Consider the following 17,460-nt stretch of genomic DNA (forward strand, 5'->3'; position numbering starts at 1 on the left):
CAGATGATGACTTCCATGTTATCTGCCTTTGGAAATGTCACCCGCTTTGCCTCATACTGTCGCACGCACCCCCTACTCCTTGCTGTGTGAACCCCCCACCCGTGACCTCATCCCTCTTTTTTCAGAGAGAGAGTGATGGAGAAATATGAGGGGAGAAGCCAGTCATGGGAGGAGAATAATTAGTGTAGCTGGGGTTACACAGAGTCAGCACTGAAAAAGTGTGAAGTGGTATAGGAGAACAGATAAAGTTTTACTTGAAAGTAAGTTCTATATAATAATAATAATAATAAGATGTATTTTATTTAGCGCTTTTCATTACAAGTAGAATCTCAGTCACTTTGAAAACAAAATAAACCAAAAACTATTTAACAAAACAAATATAGGGATCTGTCATTATTTTGGCGATGGTCTTCCACATCTTTAGATGATAGGCAGTTCAGAAAGGTAGTATCTTGAGAGGAGGGAGCATAGATGTAGAGACATCTGACAGACAGGCCACGGAGCTCCTCAATGGGCACCTTGTCGTCTTCCATTGTCACAGCTCCTCCTCCGTCGATAGGCTGGATCTTCCACTACTGAAATGTAGCACATATGTACATTTGTAGTATACTGTATGTACCAAACTGGGTATTTGTGTTTGAGAAAACATGTTCTTGTCTAAACCGACATGTTGACATGGTGGCATCACACTTCTGAACTGTGTCATCATACCCAATATTCCTACTGTACCCCTTTATAAGATTTGATAATGTTAGTGTGTCCTCTTTGAACATAATGTTTTTTGGGTAGCCTACATTGAGTCACAAGAGACATATGTAGGTCAGAGCTATAGATTCATGGATGACTAGTTTATTGCCTAACCTATTTTTCTTATTTTCATCTCTGCTAATTTACAGGAATTAAGAAGGTAATTTTAATTTGACATTTAGAGACCATAAATGGCCAATGATAACTGCAACTTTAAATATGTATTTGTAAGGTGTTTTGACACTTTATTCAGATAGTGAGGAAATTAAGTGGGGAGACAGGCAAGTGGGAGAAACAGTGGACGCAGGGATTGAACCCTGGTGTCTGGTGGGGATTTGTATGTAAAATGTGCCAGGGAGTGTTACCACTACACCATGGCTCTGCACATTAACACGTTTTGCATGAGCAGAAATGTCTGTCAGTCAAGTGAGTATGAGGTGGGTGATGACCACGTAAAAGGGAGGTGCAAAATTAGGATTCAAATGAAACGTGGGTTTGACATCCAGAAAATGAGTTTTTCTCGCAATCAGATTACAAACTACTCTGACATCATCGTCGCGTTTGGGCAGTATTGGCAAATTATGCCACCTTTGGTCAGTGCTTTGTCTCCATAAAGGTCTCTGGGTCTATCTCTCGCTTATATCTATGACTGTCCTGGGTTGGAGGGTCTGTGTGTGTGTGCAAGTTCCACGTCTACCTCGTAGGGCTGAGGACCCCTTTATAAACCAATACCAGGTCACTGGGGAAGTCACACAACACTTGCCACCACAGAGAGACAGAGAGAAACACCTGCTCCAAACAGCCCAGTCAGCCATTGAAGAATCTATTCTATCTCCTCCTCTTTTGCTCACTTGTTCTTTCACCTCCTGGGACATGATGTGGAAAGCACTGGTATTAGCTGTGTGTCTGCTGGTGGCTGGGGTGCAGGGGATGGAGCGCCCCACGTATGGAGTGAAGCTCTGTGGTCGGGAGTTCATCCGGGCGGTCATTTTCACCTGTGGAGGATCTCGCTGGAGACGGTCACTCGGAAGTGCAGGTGAGGCATGCCGGCTGGACAAGCCTTTTCTTGGCTCATTGTGTTTCTAAATTGTGCACATTTTCATTCTAGCCAAGCAGTAATGCACCTGATTCAACTTATCAGTGATTTCTGGTTTGTTGAGTAAAGGGAAAGGACTATGTTGGCTTTTTTTGTATCACTGGCTTTGTCCATTGGTATGTATTACATCCACACAGTCGATTACATCCACACAGTCGATTACATCCACACAGTCGATTACGTCAACACAGTCGATTATATCCACACAGTCGATTACGTCAACACAGTCGATTACATCCACAGTCGATTACATCCAGACAGTCGATTACATCCTCACAGTCAATTATATCCACACAGTCGATTACATCCACACAGTCGATTACATCCACACAGTCGATTACATCCTTTTCATTTAAATGAATTGATGTTTATTACCACAGCACTCTTTGACTTTTGAAGGTATAAATTGAGCAGCACTGAGAGTCAATATCACATTTCAACTATCCTATTATAAACCGCATTTCAGGAGACTTCCCTCAGGACCCTTTCAGCTCCCATGACGAGGCCTTATCTGAAGGTTGGAACCCAGACTCTCAGGTCCCCGAGGGTCCCTTCCAGCAGGTCCAAGAGGGTGGAGTGTTCATCAGCAGGCCAGCCCGCTCCCTCATCTCAGAGGAGGTATTGGAGGCTCTCCGTATGTCTGACCGTAAGGGCCGTGATGTGGTGGTGGGCCTGTCCAACGCCTGCTGCAAGTGGGGCTGCAGCAAGGGAGAAATCAGCTCCCTTTGCTGAGAATCCACCCCCTTCTCGCCCCTCCCACGCACACACATAGGCCTACACATACATGGTATTTTCTCATATCTCTCTCTCTCTCTCCTTTTTTCAAACTGCTCTCCCCTCTTCCTAGTGTTTCCGAGTTAAAGTATCATGTTAACTGTGCAGGGAGAATATAACCTTATTCTCCATATAGACCCAGTCGGTATTAGATAGAACGCCTGCCTGTAAAACAACCTATGTTTACCTAGGTACAGGTACCCCCTGTATATAGCCTCGCTACTGTTATTTTACTGCTGCTCTTTAATGATTTGTTATTTATTTTTATTTGTTATTTTATTTTTTACTTAACATTTATTTTTCTTAAAACTGCATTGTTGGTAAAGGGCTTGTAAGTAAGCATTTCACTGTAAGGTCTACACCTGTTGTATTCGGCGCATGTGACAAATAAAATGTGATTTGTTTCCCCATTGGCTCACAGCAAAAACTTGACCTTTTTCAAACGCAATTTTCTTGTTGTCTGCTTGTTTTAGTCAATTACAAAACTACATTTAAGAAAAGTACAACATGTCTAAATATTACTTTTCAATATTGCCTGCTCCCTAGCGTTCTCACTACTTAGAAAAACGTAATATTGTAGGGCTTCCATTATAATGCCCTTTTTCATAACGATGCTAGCAGCAACTTGAGTGAGTGAGAGCTAGCTACCGACCGGAACATTAAACTAGCCAAGACCAACAACACAAACAATCTGACTATCCAGCTAGAAGTAGTGAGTGGAACTACAAACGGACAGTACTAGCTAAACAAGTTAAATGTATTAACTGTGATGAAATTTTTTCCACACACATAGCTACGTGTAGCCTACTTGGACACCTCGTCCCCACATTTCCCACACCGAATAGCCTGAAGCCACAGGGCTCTTCTCGCAGGCTCTATTTCCCAACGTGGGACCATGGGTCGGGATTTTTGACCTGGCTACATCTACATTGAACAACACAGGAGCTTTTCGTCATGTTTTGTTATTTCTGTATAACAAAAAAAACGAAGGGTTTTCCCCAATTTATGGGCGTGGTCGAGGGGAATTCCTTATTATTATTATTATTATTATTATTATTATTATTATTATTATTATTATTATTATTATTATTATTATTATTATTATTATTATTATTATTATTATTATTATTATTATGTGATTACCGACTGGGACTGAATACCGATATCTGCCTGTCTCTGTATGTGTGGAATTGGTTGCCTGTTATGAAATGTGGTTTCCAGACGTCTTTCTCCATTACTGTACATTGTTTCATATATGTGTTATGCTGCTTTTGGATCCTTCAGACTTTTAGTTCACGCACTGTCGTCATTCACATAGCCCTTATTTTAAAAAAATCTGTCAAATCAGTTTTATTTTGGATTATGAACCTGTTATAAAGGTTTTAATAAAGATTTAATTTGCTTAACATTCTGACTTTTGGTGTGTTTTCCCACCAGCCACAGATACGGACAATGCCAGAATCATGACACAGGAAAACATAGGGCCTTAGGGCATAATAATAATATGCCATTTAGCAGACGCTTTTATCCAAAGCGACATACTGTCATGCGTGCATACTTTTTTTTTTGTGTATGGGTGGTCCCGGAGATCGAACCCACTACCTTGGCGTTACAAGCGCCGTGCTCTACCAGCTGAGCTACAGAGGACCACAAAACTTGGAACACTGAGTTGGCCTATGACATGTGTAAAGGCACTTTTAATTCCACTGCACAAAAATATTGTGTTTTGAAAAAATTACTCATTCAAATGGTGTACAATCCCAATGGAATAAAACACACTTGATACAAGTCAATTTTCTCCAGAAATGAATGTTAGGCTAAAGACAGGAGTATTTGACCTATTGTACTTTTATACATAAGGCAACATACTAGATCTAAACTAGGCTATAGCCTATACATATACAGTGCATTGGGAAAGTATTCAGACCCCTTGACTTTTTCAACATTTTGTTACGTTACAGCCTTATTCTAAAATTGATTAAATTGTTTTCCCCCCTCATCAATCTACACACAATACCCCATAATGACAAAGCAAAAACAGGTTTTTAGAAAGTTTTGCAAATGTGTACAAAAACAACAACTGAAATATCATTTACATAAGTATTCAGACCCTTTACTCAGTACTTTATTGAAGCACCTTTGGCAGCAATTACAGCCTCGAGTCTTCGTGGGTATGACGCTACAAGCTTTGCACACCTGTATTTGGGGAGTTTCTCCCATTCTTCTCTGCAGATCCTCTCAAGCTCCGTCAGGTTGGATGGGGAGCGTCGCTGCACAGCTATTTTCAGGTCTCTCCAGAGGTGTTCGATTGGGTTCAAGTCCGCGCTCTAGCTGGGCCACTCAAGGACATTCAGAGACTTGTCCAGAAGCCACTCCTGCGTTGTCTTGGCTATGTGCTTAGGGTCGTTGTCCTGTTGGAAGGTGAACCTTCACTCAGTCTGAGGTCCTGAGTGCTCTGGAGCAGGTTTTCATCAAGGATCTCTCTGTACTTTGCTCCGTTCATCTTTCCCTCGATCCTGACTAGTCTCCCAGTCCCTGCTGCTGAAAAACATACCGACAGCATGATGCTGCCACCACCATGCTTCACCGTAGAGATGGTGCCAGGTTTCCTCCAGACGTGACGCTTGGCATTCAGGCCAAAGAGTTCAATCTTGGTTTCATCAGACCAGAGAATCTTGTTTCTCATGGTCTGAGAGTCCTTTAGGTGCCTTTTGGCAAACTCTAAGCAAGCTGTCATGTGCCTTTTACTGAGGAGTGACTTCCGTCTGGCCACTCTACCATGAAGGCCTGATTGGTGGAGTGCTGCAGAGATGGTTGTCCTTCTGGAATGTTCTCCCATCTTCCACAGAGGAACTCTTGAGCTCTGTCAGAGTGACCATCAGGTTCTTGGTCACCTCCCTGACCAAGGCCCTTCTCCACCGATTGCTCAGTTTGGCTGGGCGGCCAGCTCTAGGAAGAGTCTTGGTGGTTCCAAACTTCTTCTATTTAAGAATGATGGAGGTCACTGTGTTCTTTGGGACCTTCAATGCTGCAGAAATGTTTTGGTACCCTTCCCCAGATCTGTTCCTCGACACAATCCTGTCTCGGAGCTCTACAGACAATTCCTTCGACTTCATGGCTTAGTTTTTGCTCTAACATGCACCGTCAACTGTGGGTCCTTATATAGACAGGGGTGTGCCTTTCCAAATCATGTCCAATGTACATTAAAAAAAATGTTTTTGTCATTTAGCAGACGCTCTTATCCAGAGTGACTTACAGTTAGTGAGTGCACACATTTTTCATACTGGCCCCCCGTGGGAAACGAACCCACAACCCTGGTGTTGCAAGCGCCATGCTCTACCAACTGAGCTACACGGGACCAATCAATTGAATTTAGCACAGGCGGACTCCAATCAAGTTGTAGAAACATCTCAAGGATGATCAATGGAAACAGGATGCACCGGAGGTCAATTTCGAGTCTCATAGCAAAGGGTCTGAATACTTATGTAAATAAGGTATTTCTGTTTTTAATTTGTAATACATTTGCAAACATTTCTATAAACCTGTTTTTGCTTTGTCTTTATGGGGTATTGTGTGTAGATTGATGAGGACATTTTTTTAGTTAATCCATTTTGGAATAAGATGTAACAAAATGTGGAAAAAGTCAAGCGGTCTGAATACTTTTCGAATGCACTGTAGACACTACACAAGATGTTCCTGGCAGCTGCAACGGATTTAGGGTTAAGCCGATTTTTGGGGTGTTTTCACACTTGGTCCCTTTCAGACAATTTTTGTGAACTCAGTGCGGTTCGCTTAATTTTTTGTGCAGTGTGAGCACTCCAAAGGAACTCAGACCCCTCAAAAGATCCCCTGAAGGGAACTAAACGAAGCGAACAAAACAAAACTGTTACCATCTGGAAGGGGCAGTAGTCTACACTGGGTGTACAATTTTCAATTACACATTATTTAATCTGAAGTTATTCTTCTGCTATTTATTATGTTACCGATACTATTTACATGTTAAAAGTATCTTCTGATTACAATTATTACGCCTCATCTTTTCACTAAATGCAATCTATTAGCTTCCAAAAATGTAAGTAGGTATATGATATACCTAGCTGTCCGATAACACATTCTGATTGAATGGCTTGGCCTGCACTTTGAAACACCCACAGTGCATTGAGTGAATGTTGGAAAAAGATCTTGGTTCCTTTATAAACATAGAAATGTGAATGCAAAGAGGAATCGGGTCACAAAATAGGTGAAGTAAACTGACAAAAGAGCTGAGTCCTCATTCAAAAGGCAAGGGCAGTGTGAATACAAAGAGAACTGAGATATGTACTTTTTTATTACCCCAGAGTTCACTTTAAAGAGGACTGAGATCGGTTTTATCTACCGAGGTAAAGACAGATTCAGGTTGGATATTCGAAGGATATTCGCCTGTAGTTTTCTTTACGTCCACCAACAGCAGTTAGGGACCGTCAACATAGTGACAAATCTAATTTTTCTAATATCAATAGCTCTTTAACCATTACTCCTAAAACGTTCAAAACTGGTTCTAGCTAACCCGATGGCAGAGACACATATTGCACACACTTGTTTTTGTCGATTTACATCTCGCTCTATTTAAAATTATTTATTTTAATTTTTGAAATTCAATAGTGCCTTGGTCATAATGTACACTCATTAGGCCTACACATTGCAAACCCTTTTGTTTGTCCACTTGCATCTCATTAGATTTTACGCTAATTTTTAAAAGTTTCAAATTTCAATAGCTCCTTAGTCATATGACCTACAACCCTCAAACTACTTTCAGAATATCCACCGAGTAGCCTTATATGTAGCACAAACTTTTGTTTGTCCATTTTCATCTCACGCGATTTTACATTCATTTTCAATGTTTTTCAATGTTTCTATTTTCAATAGCTCCTTGGTCATGTGGCCTATAACTCTCAAACTACTTTCAGAACATCCACTCACAAGCCTTATATATTGCACACCCTTTTTTTGTCCATTGTCATCTCACACGATTTTACATACATTTTTCAAACTTTCACATTTCAATAGCACCTTGGTCATGTGACCTACAACCCTCAAACTACTTTCAGAATATCCACTGTGTCACGATCGTCGGGAACAGAGGACCAAGGCGCAGCGTTGAAGGTGAACATATTTTATTAATCAGAATGATAACGTGACGTCCAAAGGTTACATACACAAACCAACACGGAACAAGAAACCACCAACACTGTGGGAAAACTGGCTGCTTAAGTATGGTTCCCAATCAGAGACAACAAGCAACAGCTGATACACGTCGCCTCTGATTGAGAACCACACTGGCCAACATAGAAATACTAAACTAGAACGAAAACAAATGAAAACTCACACCCTGGCTCAACATACTAGAGTCCCCAGAGCCAGGGCGTGACAGTACCCCCCCCCCAAAGGCGTGGACTCCGACCGCGCCAACCAAACACCACAGGGGAGGGACCGGGTGGGCACTCCGCCTTGGCGGCGGATCCAGCTCCGGGCATGATCCCCACTCCCTCTCTAACCCCCCAAAGTACCCCTGGCCCTGCTGACCGGAGCTGGACTGCACACTGGTGGAGCGGATTGCTCTAGCTCCGGCGTGAAGCAGCTGACCCGTGCCGAACCAGGCACCGGTGGAACAGGCACGGGCTGTGCCGGACTGACGACGCACACCACTGGCTTGGTGTGGGGAGCAGGAACGGGCCGAGCCGGGCTGACGAAACGCACCCCTGACTTGGTGCGGGGAGCAGGAGCGGGCCGGACCGGGCTGACGAAGCGCACCACTGACTTGATGCGGGGAGCAGGAACGGGCCGGACCGGGCTGACGAAGCGCACCACTGACTTGGTGCGGGGAGCAGGAGCGGGCCGGACCGGGCTGACGAAGCGCACCACTGACTTGGTGCGGGGAGCAGGAGCGGGCCGAACCGGGCTGACGATGCGCACCATAGGCTTGGTGCGTGGAGCAGGAACAGGCCAGGCCGGGCTGACGATGCGCACCATAGGCTTGGTGCGTGGAGCAGGAACAGGCCGGGCCGGGCTGACGACGCACACCACAGGCTCGATGCGAGGAACAGGAACAGGCCGATGCGAGGAACAGGAACACACCCCAGTACCTCTCGCCGTGCCTCTACACTTTCCCTCTCCTCTGTGACCAGTGGCCCCCTTAACCTGGCGGCCTCCTCTGCAAACCCGCTGGACCGCTCTATCGCGGCCTCCTGCTGCCCCGTCGTCCACGGCGTGAGCCCCCCCCTAAAAAATTTCTGTGGGTCTCTCCTCCCCGTGGGCCAGGCCCAGTCGAGGTTGATGTCCTTTAGCGATACCTCTGGCGCTGGCTCCTGGACACGCTGCTTGGTCCAGTGTTGGTGAGATCTTCTATCACGATCGTCGGGAACAGAGGACCAAGGCGCAGCGTTGAAGGTGAACATATTTTATTAATCAGAATGATAACGTGACGTCCAAAGGTTACATACACAAACCAACACGGAACAAGAAACCACCAACACTGTGGGAAAACTGGCTGCTTAAGTATGGTTCCCAATCAGAGACAACAAGCAACAGCTGATACACGTTGCCTCTGATTGAGAACCACACTGGCCAACATAGAAATACTAAACTAGAATGAAAACAAATGAAAACTCACACCCTGGCTCAACATACTAGAGTCCCCAGAGCCAGGGCGTGACACACTGACTAGCCTTATTTATTGCACTCACTTTTGTTTGTCCATTTTCATCTCAGGTGATTTTACATGAATTTATCAACATTTTAAATGTCAATACCTCCTTGGTCATGTGACCTACAACCCTCAAACTACTTTCAGGTGATTTTACATGAATTTTCTATGTTTTTCATTGTTTCGAATTTCAATAACTCTCTGGTCATGTGACCTACTGGACTCAAACAAGGTTCAGAATGTCCACGGACTAGCCTTATATATTGCACACTCTTGTTTGTGTACTGTAATCTCACGCGGTGTTACGTACATTTTTCATAGTTTTGAATTTCAATAACTCCTTGGTCATGTCAATTACACACCCAAGAAGTGTGCAGTGGATATATACCCATATTGTATAACCTCTAGTTATGTATCTTCTACAGTTGAAGTCGAAAGTTTACATACACTTAGGTTGGAGTCATTAAAACTCGTTTTTTAACCACTCCACAAATGTCTTGTTAACAGACTATAGTTTTGGCAAGTCGGTTAGGACATCTAATTTGTGCATGACACAAGTAATCTTTCCAACAATTGTTTACAGACAGCTAATTTCACTTATAATTTACTGTATCACAATTCCAGTGGGTCAGAAGTTTACATACACTAAGTTGACTGTGCCTTTAAACAGCTCGGAAAATTCCAGAAAATGATGGCATGGCTTTAGAAGCTTCTGATAGGCTAACTGACATAATTTGAGTCAATTGGAGGTGTACCTGTGGATGTATTTCAAGGCCTACCTTCAAACTCAGTGCCTCTTTGCTTGACATCATGGGAAAATCAAAAGAAATCAGCCAAGACCTCAGAAAAGAATTTGTTGACCTCCACAAGTCTGGTTCATCCTTGGGAGCAATTTCCAAACGCCTGAAGGTACCACGTTCATCTGTACAAACAATAGTACGCAAGTATAAACACCATGGGACCACACAGCCGTCATCCACTCAGGAAGGAGACGCGTTCTGTTTCCTAGAGATGAACGTACTTTGGTGCGAAAAGTGCAAATCAATCCCAGAACAACAGCAAAGGACCCTGTGAAGATGCTGGAGGAAACAGGTACAAAAGTATCTATATCCACAGTAAAATGAGTCCTATATCGACATAACCTGAAAGGCCGCTCAGCAAGGAAGAAGCCACTGCTCCAAAACCACCATAAAAAAGCCAGACTACGGTTTGCAACTGCACATGGGGACAAAGATCGTACTTTTTGGAGAAATGTCCTCTGGTCTGATGAAACAAAAATAGAACTGTTTGGCCATAATGACCATCGTTATGTTTGGAGGAAAAAGGGGGCTGCTTGCAAGCCGAAGAACACCATCCCAACCGTGAAGCACGGGAGTGGCAGCATCATGCTGTGGGGGTGCTTTGCTGCAGGAGGGACTGGTGCACTTCACAAAATAGATGGCATCATGTTGAAGGAAAATTATGTGGATATATTGAAGCAACATCTCAAGACATCAGTCAGGAAGTTAAAGCTTGGTCCCAAATGGGTCTTCCAAATGGACAATGACCCCAAGCATACTTCCAAAGTTGTGGCAACATTGCTTAAGGACAACAAAGTCAAGGTATTGGAGTGGCCATCACAAAGCCCTGAACTCAATCCTATAGAAAATGTGTGGGCAGAACACAAAAAGCGTGTGCGAGCAAGGCCTACAAACCTGACTCAGTTACACCAGCTCTGTCAGGAGGAATGGGCCAAAATTCACCCAACTTATTGTGGGAAGCTTGTGGAAGGCTACCCGAAACGTTTGACCCAAGTTAAACAATTTAAAGGCAATGCTACCAAATACTAATTGAGTGTATGTAAACTTCTGACCCACTGGGAATGTGATGAAATAAATAAAAGCTGAAATAATTCATTCTCTCTACTATTATTCTGACATTTCACATTCTTAAAATAGAGTGGTGATCCTAACTGACCTAAAACAGGGAATTTTTACTAGGATTAAATGTCAGGAATTGTGAAAAACTGAGTTTAAATGTATTTGGCTAAGGTGTATGTAAACTTCTGACTTCAACTGTATATTGTTGTACATTAATATTAGTTTGACAATTAGGGGGTTCAGTCCAGTGTTGTGTTTACCCTTTTCTTTAATGTTTATCTATAATAATTGGTAGTTCTGAGTACTTATTTGACCTTTCCTTAAGTTTTTATTTTGCCACAGTATTTAACAGCGGTACACAATTGGAGAGAGAAAGAGAATATCTCCTTTCATCGTTAATATCAACCATAAAGGAAAAGGGCAAAGAGTCATGTTATTAATTGTCCAAACCAGGGCTATAGGGGATCGCTGCCAAAGGAAATGTCCGTCAAACAAAGTAGGCGAGTCATAGACTGATCACAGAGCGTCAATGGCTACATTTAATTTAGACAGTTGTCCACTCGCTTCTGGGCTCATTTCACTCCGCGTTGCGGATCATAGACAAGACTGTGCGTGTGAGCGATAGCTAGGCCGACAGACATCCAATCTAGTTTCTGCCAGATTGTTGATAATCACAAGTTTACTGGAGAACTGAGACCAAGTAGAGACTTTGGACAGGGTGGATAATTCTGCTTTCACCTATTCAGTCTGATCAAATCGGCGAAAGGGAGTGAGCGAGGGCGCAAGGTAGGAAGCAACGCTTTTTCGAAACAAATACAGCTAGTGTGCTGCAGAAAGCACCCAAACTTCTGAGCATGTAAACATCGCTAACATTCATTCATCGTACGATAGAATGCTGGCGAGAGATGGAAGTCCCAGTATTTCGATGTTTTCCTTGACGACGAGGTAATGGCTCTTATTTTTCGAACTACTTGTTTTTCAACAAAACTTACAGCTTGCTGAAATCATGTTCGTCATTAGGCCTACCAGTATAACGGTTTTAGACTTCAAATAATACAAGACTTTGAATGTTCACTGAGGGATAATTTAGCAGCCAAACTAACGGGATTTAAGTGAAACTGAAGGGACTGTGAGGGGAAGTTACGTGGAGAGGAGAGGAGAGGAGCAGGACGGCCTTTTTTTTTTTTACAATGATAGTGTACTTATTACTATGTGCACATGCAAAAAAATAGGAACGAGGTGGGTAGATAACTAAGTGTGTCATTGTAGCAAAGTATTTATAAACAAAAAATCAGATCTCTTAAACGTTTCGTTCATTTTTGTTCTAATATCTATATAATAGGCCATAATTGATTTTGGTCCAATAGGCTTGGCATATTCCCACGTTCAACATCTCTACATCCCTGCCCAGCCTGGCAAGAGTGGCCAAAAGGGTGTTTAGCTTCCCCAGTGGCTCTGCAGGCGTGGAGAGGATATTCTCCGCTGCTGGCCTGCTCTCCATGCACCATCGCATGAGCCTGAAGCCACATTACCAAATTAATTTTATTTAATTTTAAGGAAGTCACAGCCTATATGCGCAATTTATAGACTTCACAGTTTATTTCTTTGTAGGCTATAGCCTTGAAATAATATAAATAATATAGCCTAAATAATTCATTTTCGTACCTTCTTAGCCTCCCTGTCTGGCTCCTGACCTATTTAGAGTGTTTATATGTTGTTTAATATGACATGTAGCCTATTTGAAATTATTTGAGCTTCTTACATTCACCTTTTCATGTTTATTCAAATACTTTTCAAATGGTAGGTCCAGGTAGTCACAAAAATAGATGAGTGTTGGTTAAATTGTGATTTTAAGTAATTTTTCCTGTGAGATCTGAGTGGTTTTTAGCAGAGTGGTTGGAAAGAACATGGAGCGCATGTTTCCAACAGCTCAACATGCTCTTCTCCCCAGTAGGAACAGTCCTCCAAAGGAAGGAATGGAAATCTACAGTATTTCAATTAAATGTTTCAAGGACAAAATTACATGTATTTAAGTATTTTGTTGTTGTAGTGGGGCCAGTAACATTAGTCATCTCTAAAAATGATAAAGGAAAATATTTGTATATAATTTTTCTATTTTTATGTTAAGCACACAATATAATGTAAAAGTATGTATTAAGGTGTCTGTAATAGAATACATGTGGCAAAAACGAATGTAGACATTAATAAATTAATTTCTATAGCTTCCAAAATATTTTTTTTACAACGTCAGGGAGTGCCAAGATGGAGGCACGGTGGCTTCAACACATCGCCCCATAGTATTCATTTAGTGTATATATAAATCATTGGATGTAACACTGAAAATGTTTGTACGTTACTGTGTGAACAACACCTATCACCCAAGATCATGTCACTTTGCTCACCACAATGTGACAAAAAGTTATGACTTTTAAAGCTAGAATCCTTAGTTGCTAAATCAATTTTTGGACTTATTAATTAATGGTATATAGCCATTGATTCTTGAAGAATATAACTTCAAAATGCCTCATGAGCTTAGTTCAACTGTCATGCCCCATCAGAAACCAAAATATAAGCTTGTTACACTCCAATGTTTGTAAACAATGTAAATGTAAACAAACACTGTCTAGCCTCAAAGCATGGTTAAAACTATCATGTTGATATCATGGATGGTCTGTCCTTGCATCCATAGCACTGTCTATGAATTTGAGAATGGTTACATTTCTCCCTCCCTCAGATTTTTACCAAAACAGAGGCGGGGTGCCCACTTTGTTATTATTTCAGTTAAGGACTCTAGGCCCAGTGCAGTGATTTTCCTGTGTTTTATATATATTTCCACACTAAGAGGTTGGAATAATACTGTGAAATTGTGAAAATTATGATAATGCCCTTTTAGTGTAGGAGCTTTTTACCTGCCTGGTGACATCACCTGCTGTTAAATTAGTTAATAGACCAATAAGAAGGAGAGTTTTCAGTTTTCCCTTCCCCACTAAGACCACTCCCAAACAGTCCTAGCAAAATTATTGCTTGATAAATCGCCCTTTGCTAAGAAGCTATTTTTTGTTGTTGATCATTTTAATTGAAAAAAATCACAGTAAGGTACTTAATTGTTACGCAGAAATTATTTGATATTGAGATAAAAACGTCTGCATTGGCCCTTTAAGGGTGTGTGTGTGTGTATGTAAATGTTTTGTCTGTGTGTGTGTGTGAGACTTCTGAGACATTCATACACCTGCCATTCACCACTTATTTGGTGTGTGTGTGTGTGTGTGTTTTCCATAGGTGCTGAAGGCATAGTGGTATGAGTAATGGCATGGCCCAGAGTCCCATGCCTTCTGCTGATCCTGCTGCTCCTACTACAAACCTGCTTACCTCAACCAGGTGAGTACTTCACACTGGACTGATCCCAGTTCTTTTTCCTGGTAAAGTCATGTGACCAGGAAATTCTCCTTGGCACTATTTATAATCTCTATTTGACACACCCTCAGATCCACCATTCTCTGATCAGCTTTGGGGTTTCTTCAAATAATTTGGACTAAACCGTTGATGCTGATCTATATGTCTGATCGTATGTCTATATTATTAGTTAATTATTATTATTAAACACTGGACTGTTTCTTTTATACTGTTTTTCACACTGTGTAATTTATATACTGGATTCTTGACATAGCTCACTGTAATATATATTTTTGGTGTATATATGCATAGATTGTATTTGGATTACTGATACAGTGTTATTTGGGTTGTTAACTGGGTTCGTTCTGACATTCATGATTTCTTGTTTCTAGTTTTTGATTATTATTTCTGTACTTGTTTGACTGCATTGTTAGGAGTTAGTAACACAAGCATTTCACTGCACCCACTATAACATCTGCTAAACTGTGTACGTGACCAATACACTTTGATTTGATTTGATTGGTATGTTATGTTACGCATCCGTTTATGCATCCCCCTTTCCTTCGTTTAATTCAACACAACATTCCATAGAGCTCATATCAGTATCAGTCTTAAAAACTCATGCACAGGGGACCAGGAGGTAAATGGTTCATTACGGGTTGTGTTCATTATGGAATGCAACGGAAAACATTTTGCAATGGAAAACGCATCTGAGTGTTTCTTATTGGACAAGTACAGGTAGTTCCTCCCGGTTTCAGCTGGTTTTCGTCTGTTTGGTGCCTTAAGAACACGACCCTTGATGTTTCCATGGTTGTGATTTTATGTTTCATACTGATACTAGCAGAGGAGAGGAACTCTGAGAGAGGAAGGATGTCACCACCTCGCAAGTTCTCTGTCATTTCATTTCCTGCTTGCGCTCCGTTGTGTGGCTGCGCTTTTGATGCCTTCTTGGCTACGTGCTTCATGTTCCTTGAAACGCTCTCAGTGTGTGCTTATGGTTTCAACGTTATGTTTGTGTGTGTGTGTGTGGGGGGGAGGGGGAGGGGGGGGACGCTAAACTGGCACAGTTCCTTTAAAGGTGAATGTCATCAGGATTTTTTTCTCTCTCACTCTCTGTTTGCGTGAATCTGCCACGCACGTCTCCAACTCAATCATCAAGTTTGCTGACGACACAACAGCGGTAGGCCTAATTACCAACAAGGACGAGGCGACCTACAGGGAGGAGGTGAGAGCCCTGGCAGACTGGTGCCAGGAAAATAACCTCTCCCTCAACGTCAACAAAATGAAGGACAGCAGAGAGAGCACGCCTCCATCCACATTGACGGGGCTGCAGTGGAGAGGGTCAAAAGCTTCAAGTTCCCCGGCGTGCACATCACTGAGGACCTGAAATGGTCAACAACACCTCTTCAACCTCAGGAGGCTGAAGAAATTCAGCTTGGCCCCTAAGACCCTCACAAACTTCTACAGATGCACATCCGAGAGCATCCTGTCGGGCTGTATCACCTCCTGGTACAGCAACTGCACCACCCGCAATCGCAGGGCTCTCTAGAGGGTGGTGCAGTCAGCCCAACACATCATTGGGGGCACACTGCCTGCCCTCCAGGACAGCTAGAGCACCATTGTCACAGGAAGACTAAGAAGCTCATCAAGGACCTCAGCCATGGCCTGTTCACCCCGCTACCATTTAAAAGGTGGAGACAGTATAGGCACATCAAAGCTTGGACCGAGAGACTGATAAACAGCTTCTATCTCCAGGCCATCAGACTGTTAAACAGTCATCACTAGCCGGCCTCCACCCAGTTCCCTGCCCTGAACCTTAGACACTGTCACTAGCCGGCTACCACCCGGTACTCTACCCTTAACCTTAGAGACTGCTGCCCTATGTACACAGAGTCTTTTGAACACTGGTCACTTTAATAATGTTTACATACTGTTTTACCCACTTTATATGTATATACTGTATTCTAGTCAAGGCTCATCCTATATAACTACTGCTGTACATACCTTTTCTATTCACATACTGTCCATACTGTCTATACACACCATTCACATACATATACAGTAACAGTCAAAAGTTTGGACACACCTACTCATTCAAGGGTTTTCTTTATTTTTACTATTTTCTACATTGTAGAATAATAGTGAAGACATCAAAACTATGAAATAACACATATGGAATCATGTAGTAACCAAAAAAGTGTTAAACAAATCAAAATATATTTTATATTTGAGATTCTTCAAAGTAACCACCCTTTGCGTTGAGACACATGCAGAGATCATCCGTTCACCTACTCTGCATCTCACAAAGACACAGCGGTTGGAACCAGAAATCTCAAATTTGGACTCATCAGACCAAAGGACAGATTTCCACCAGTCTAATGTCCATTGCTCGTGTTTCTTGGCCCAAGCAAGTCTCTTCTTCTTATTGGTGTCCTTTAGTAGTGGTTTCTTTGCAGCAATTCGACCATGAAGGCCTGATTCACACAGTCTCCTCTGAACAGTTGATGTTGAGATGTGTCTGTTACTTGAACTCTGTGAAACATTTATTTGGGCAGCAATCTGAGGTGCAGTTAACTCTAATGAACTTATCCTCTGCAGCAGAGGCAACTCTCATTCTTCCTTTCCTGTGGTGGTCCTCACAAGAGACAGTTTCATCATAGCACTTGATGGTTTTTGCGACTGCACTTGAAGAAACTTTCAAAGCTCTTTAAATTTTCCGCATTGACTGACCTTCATGTCTTAAAGTAAGGATGGACAGTCCTTTCTCTTTGCTTATTTGAGCTGTTCTTGCCATAATATGGACTTGGTCTTTCACCAAATAGGGCTATCTTCTGTATACCACTCCTACCTTGTCACAACACAACTGATTGGCTCAAACACATTAAGAAGGAAATAAATTCCACACATGA

At 42.3% G+C, this 17,460-nt stretch overlaps 2 protein-coding genes across 4 annotated transcripts in view; both read left to right on the forward strand.

Annotated features, from left to right (window-relative positions):
- Positions 1-1,623: 1,623 nt before the first annotated feature.
- rln3a (relaxin 3a) lies at positions 1,624-2,575 on the forward strand (the record flags this gene model as incomplete). Its single annotated transcript, XM_084144770.1, has 2 exons — positions 1,624-1,783; positions 2,310-2,575. 2 exons carry the CDS (start codon positions 1,624-1,626, stop codon positions 2,573-2,575), a joined length of 426 nt encoding a protein of 141 aa, XP_084000896.1.
- A 9,178-nt stretch (positions 2,576-11,753) lies between these two features.
- il12rb2l (interleukin 12 receptor, beta 2a, like) overlaps positions 11,754-17,460 on the forward strand; it is a 28,823-nt gene continuing 23,116 nt past the window's right edge. The window contains exons 1-3 of one of the 3 annotated variants that reach the window (XM_084146073.1): positions 11,754-11,944; positions 12,050-12,103; positions 14,438-14,536. In XM_084146073.1, the coding sequence (XP_084002199.1) occupies positions 14,464-14,536 (73 nt within the window). In that variant the 5' untranslated portion in view covers positions 11,754-11,944; positions 12,050-12,103; positions 14,438-14,463. The other 2 variants (XM_084146074.1, XM_084146077.1) reach the window with 2 other exon arrangements.

The sequence above is a fragment of the Coregonus lavaretus genome (assembly GCF_964263955.1).
Source record: "Coregonus lavaretus genome assembly, chromosome: 28".
Taxonomy (NCBI): Eukaryota; Metazoa; Chordata; class Actinopteri; order Salmoniformes; family Salmonidae; genus Coregonus; species Coregonus lavaretus.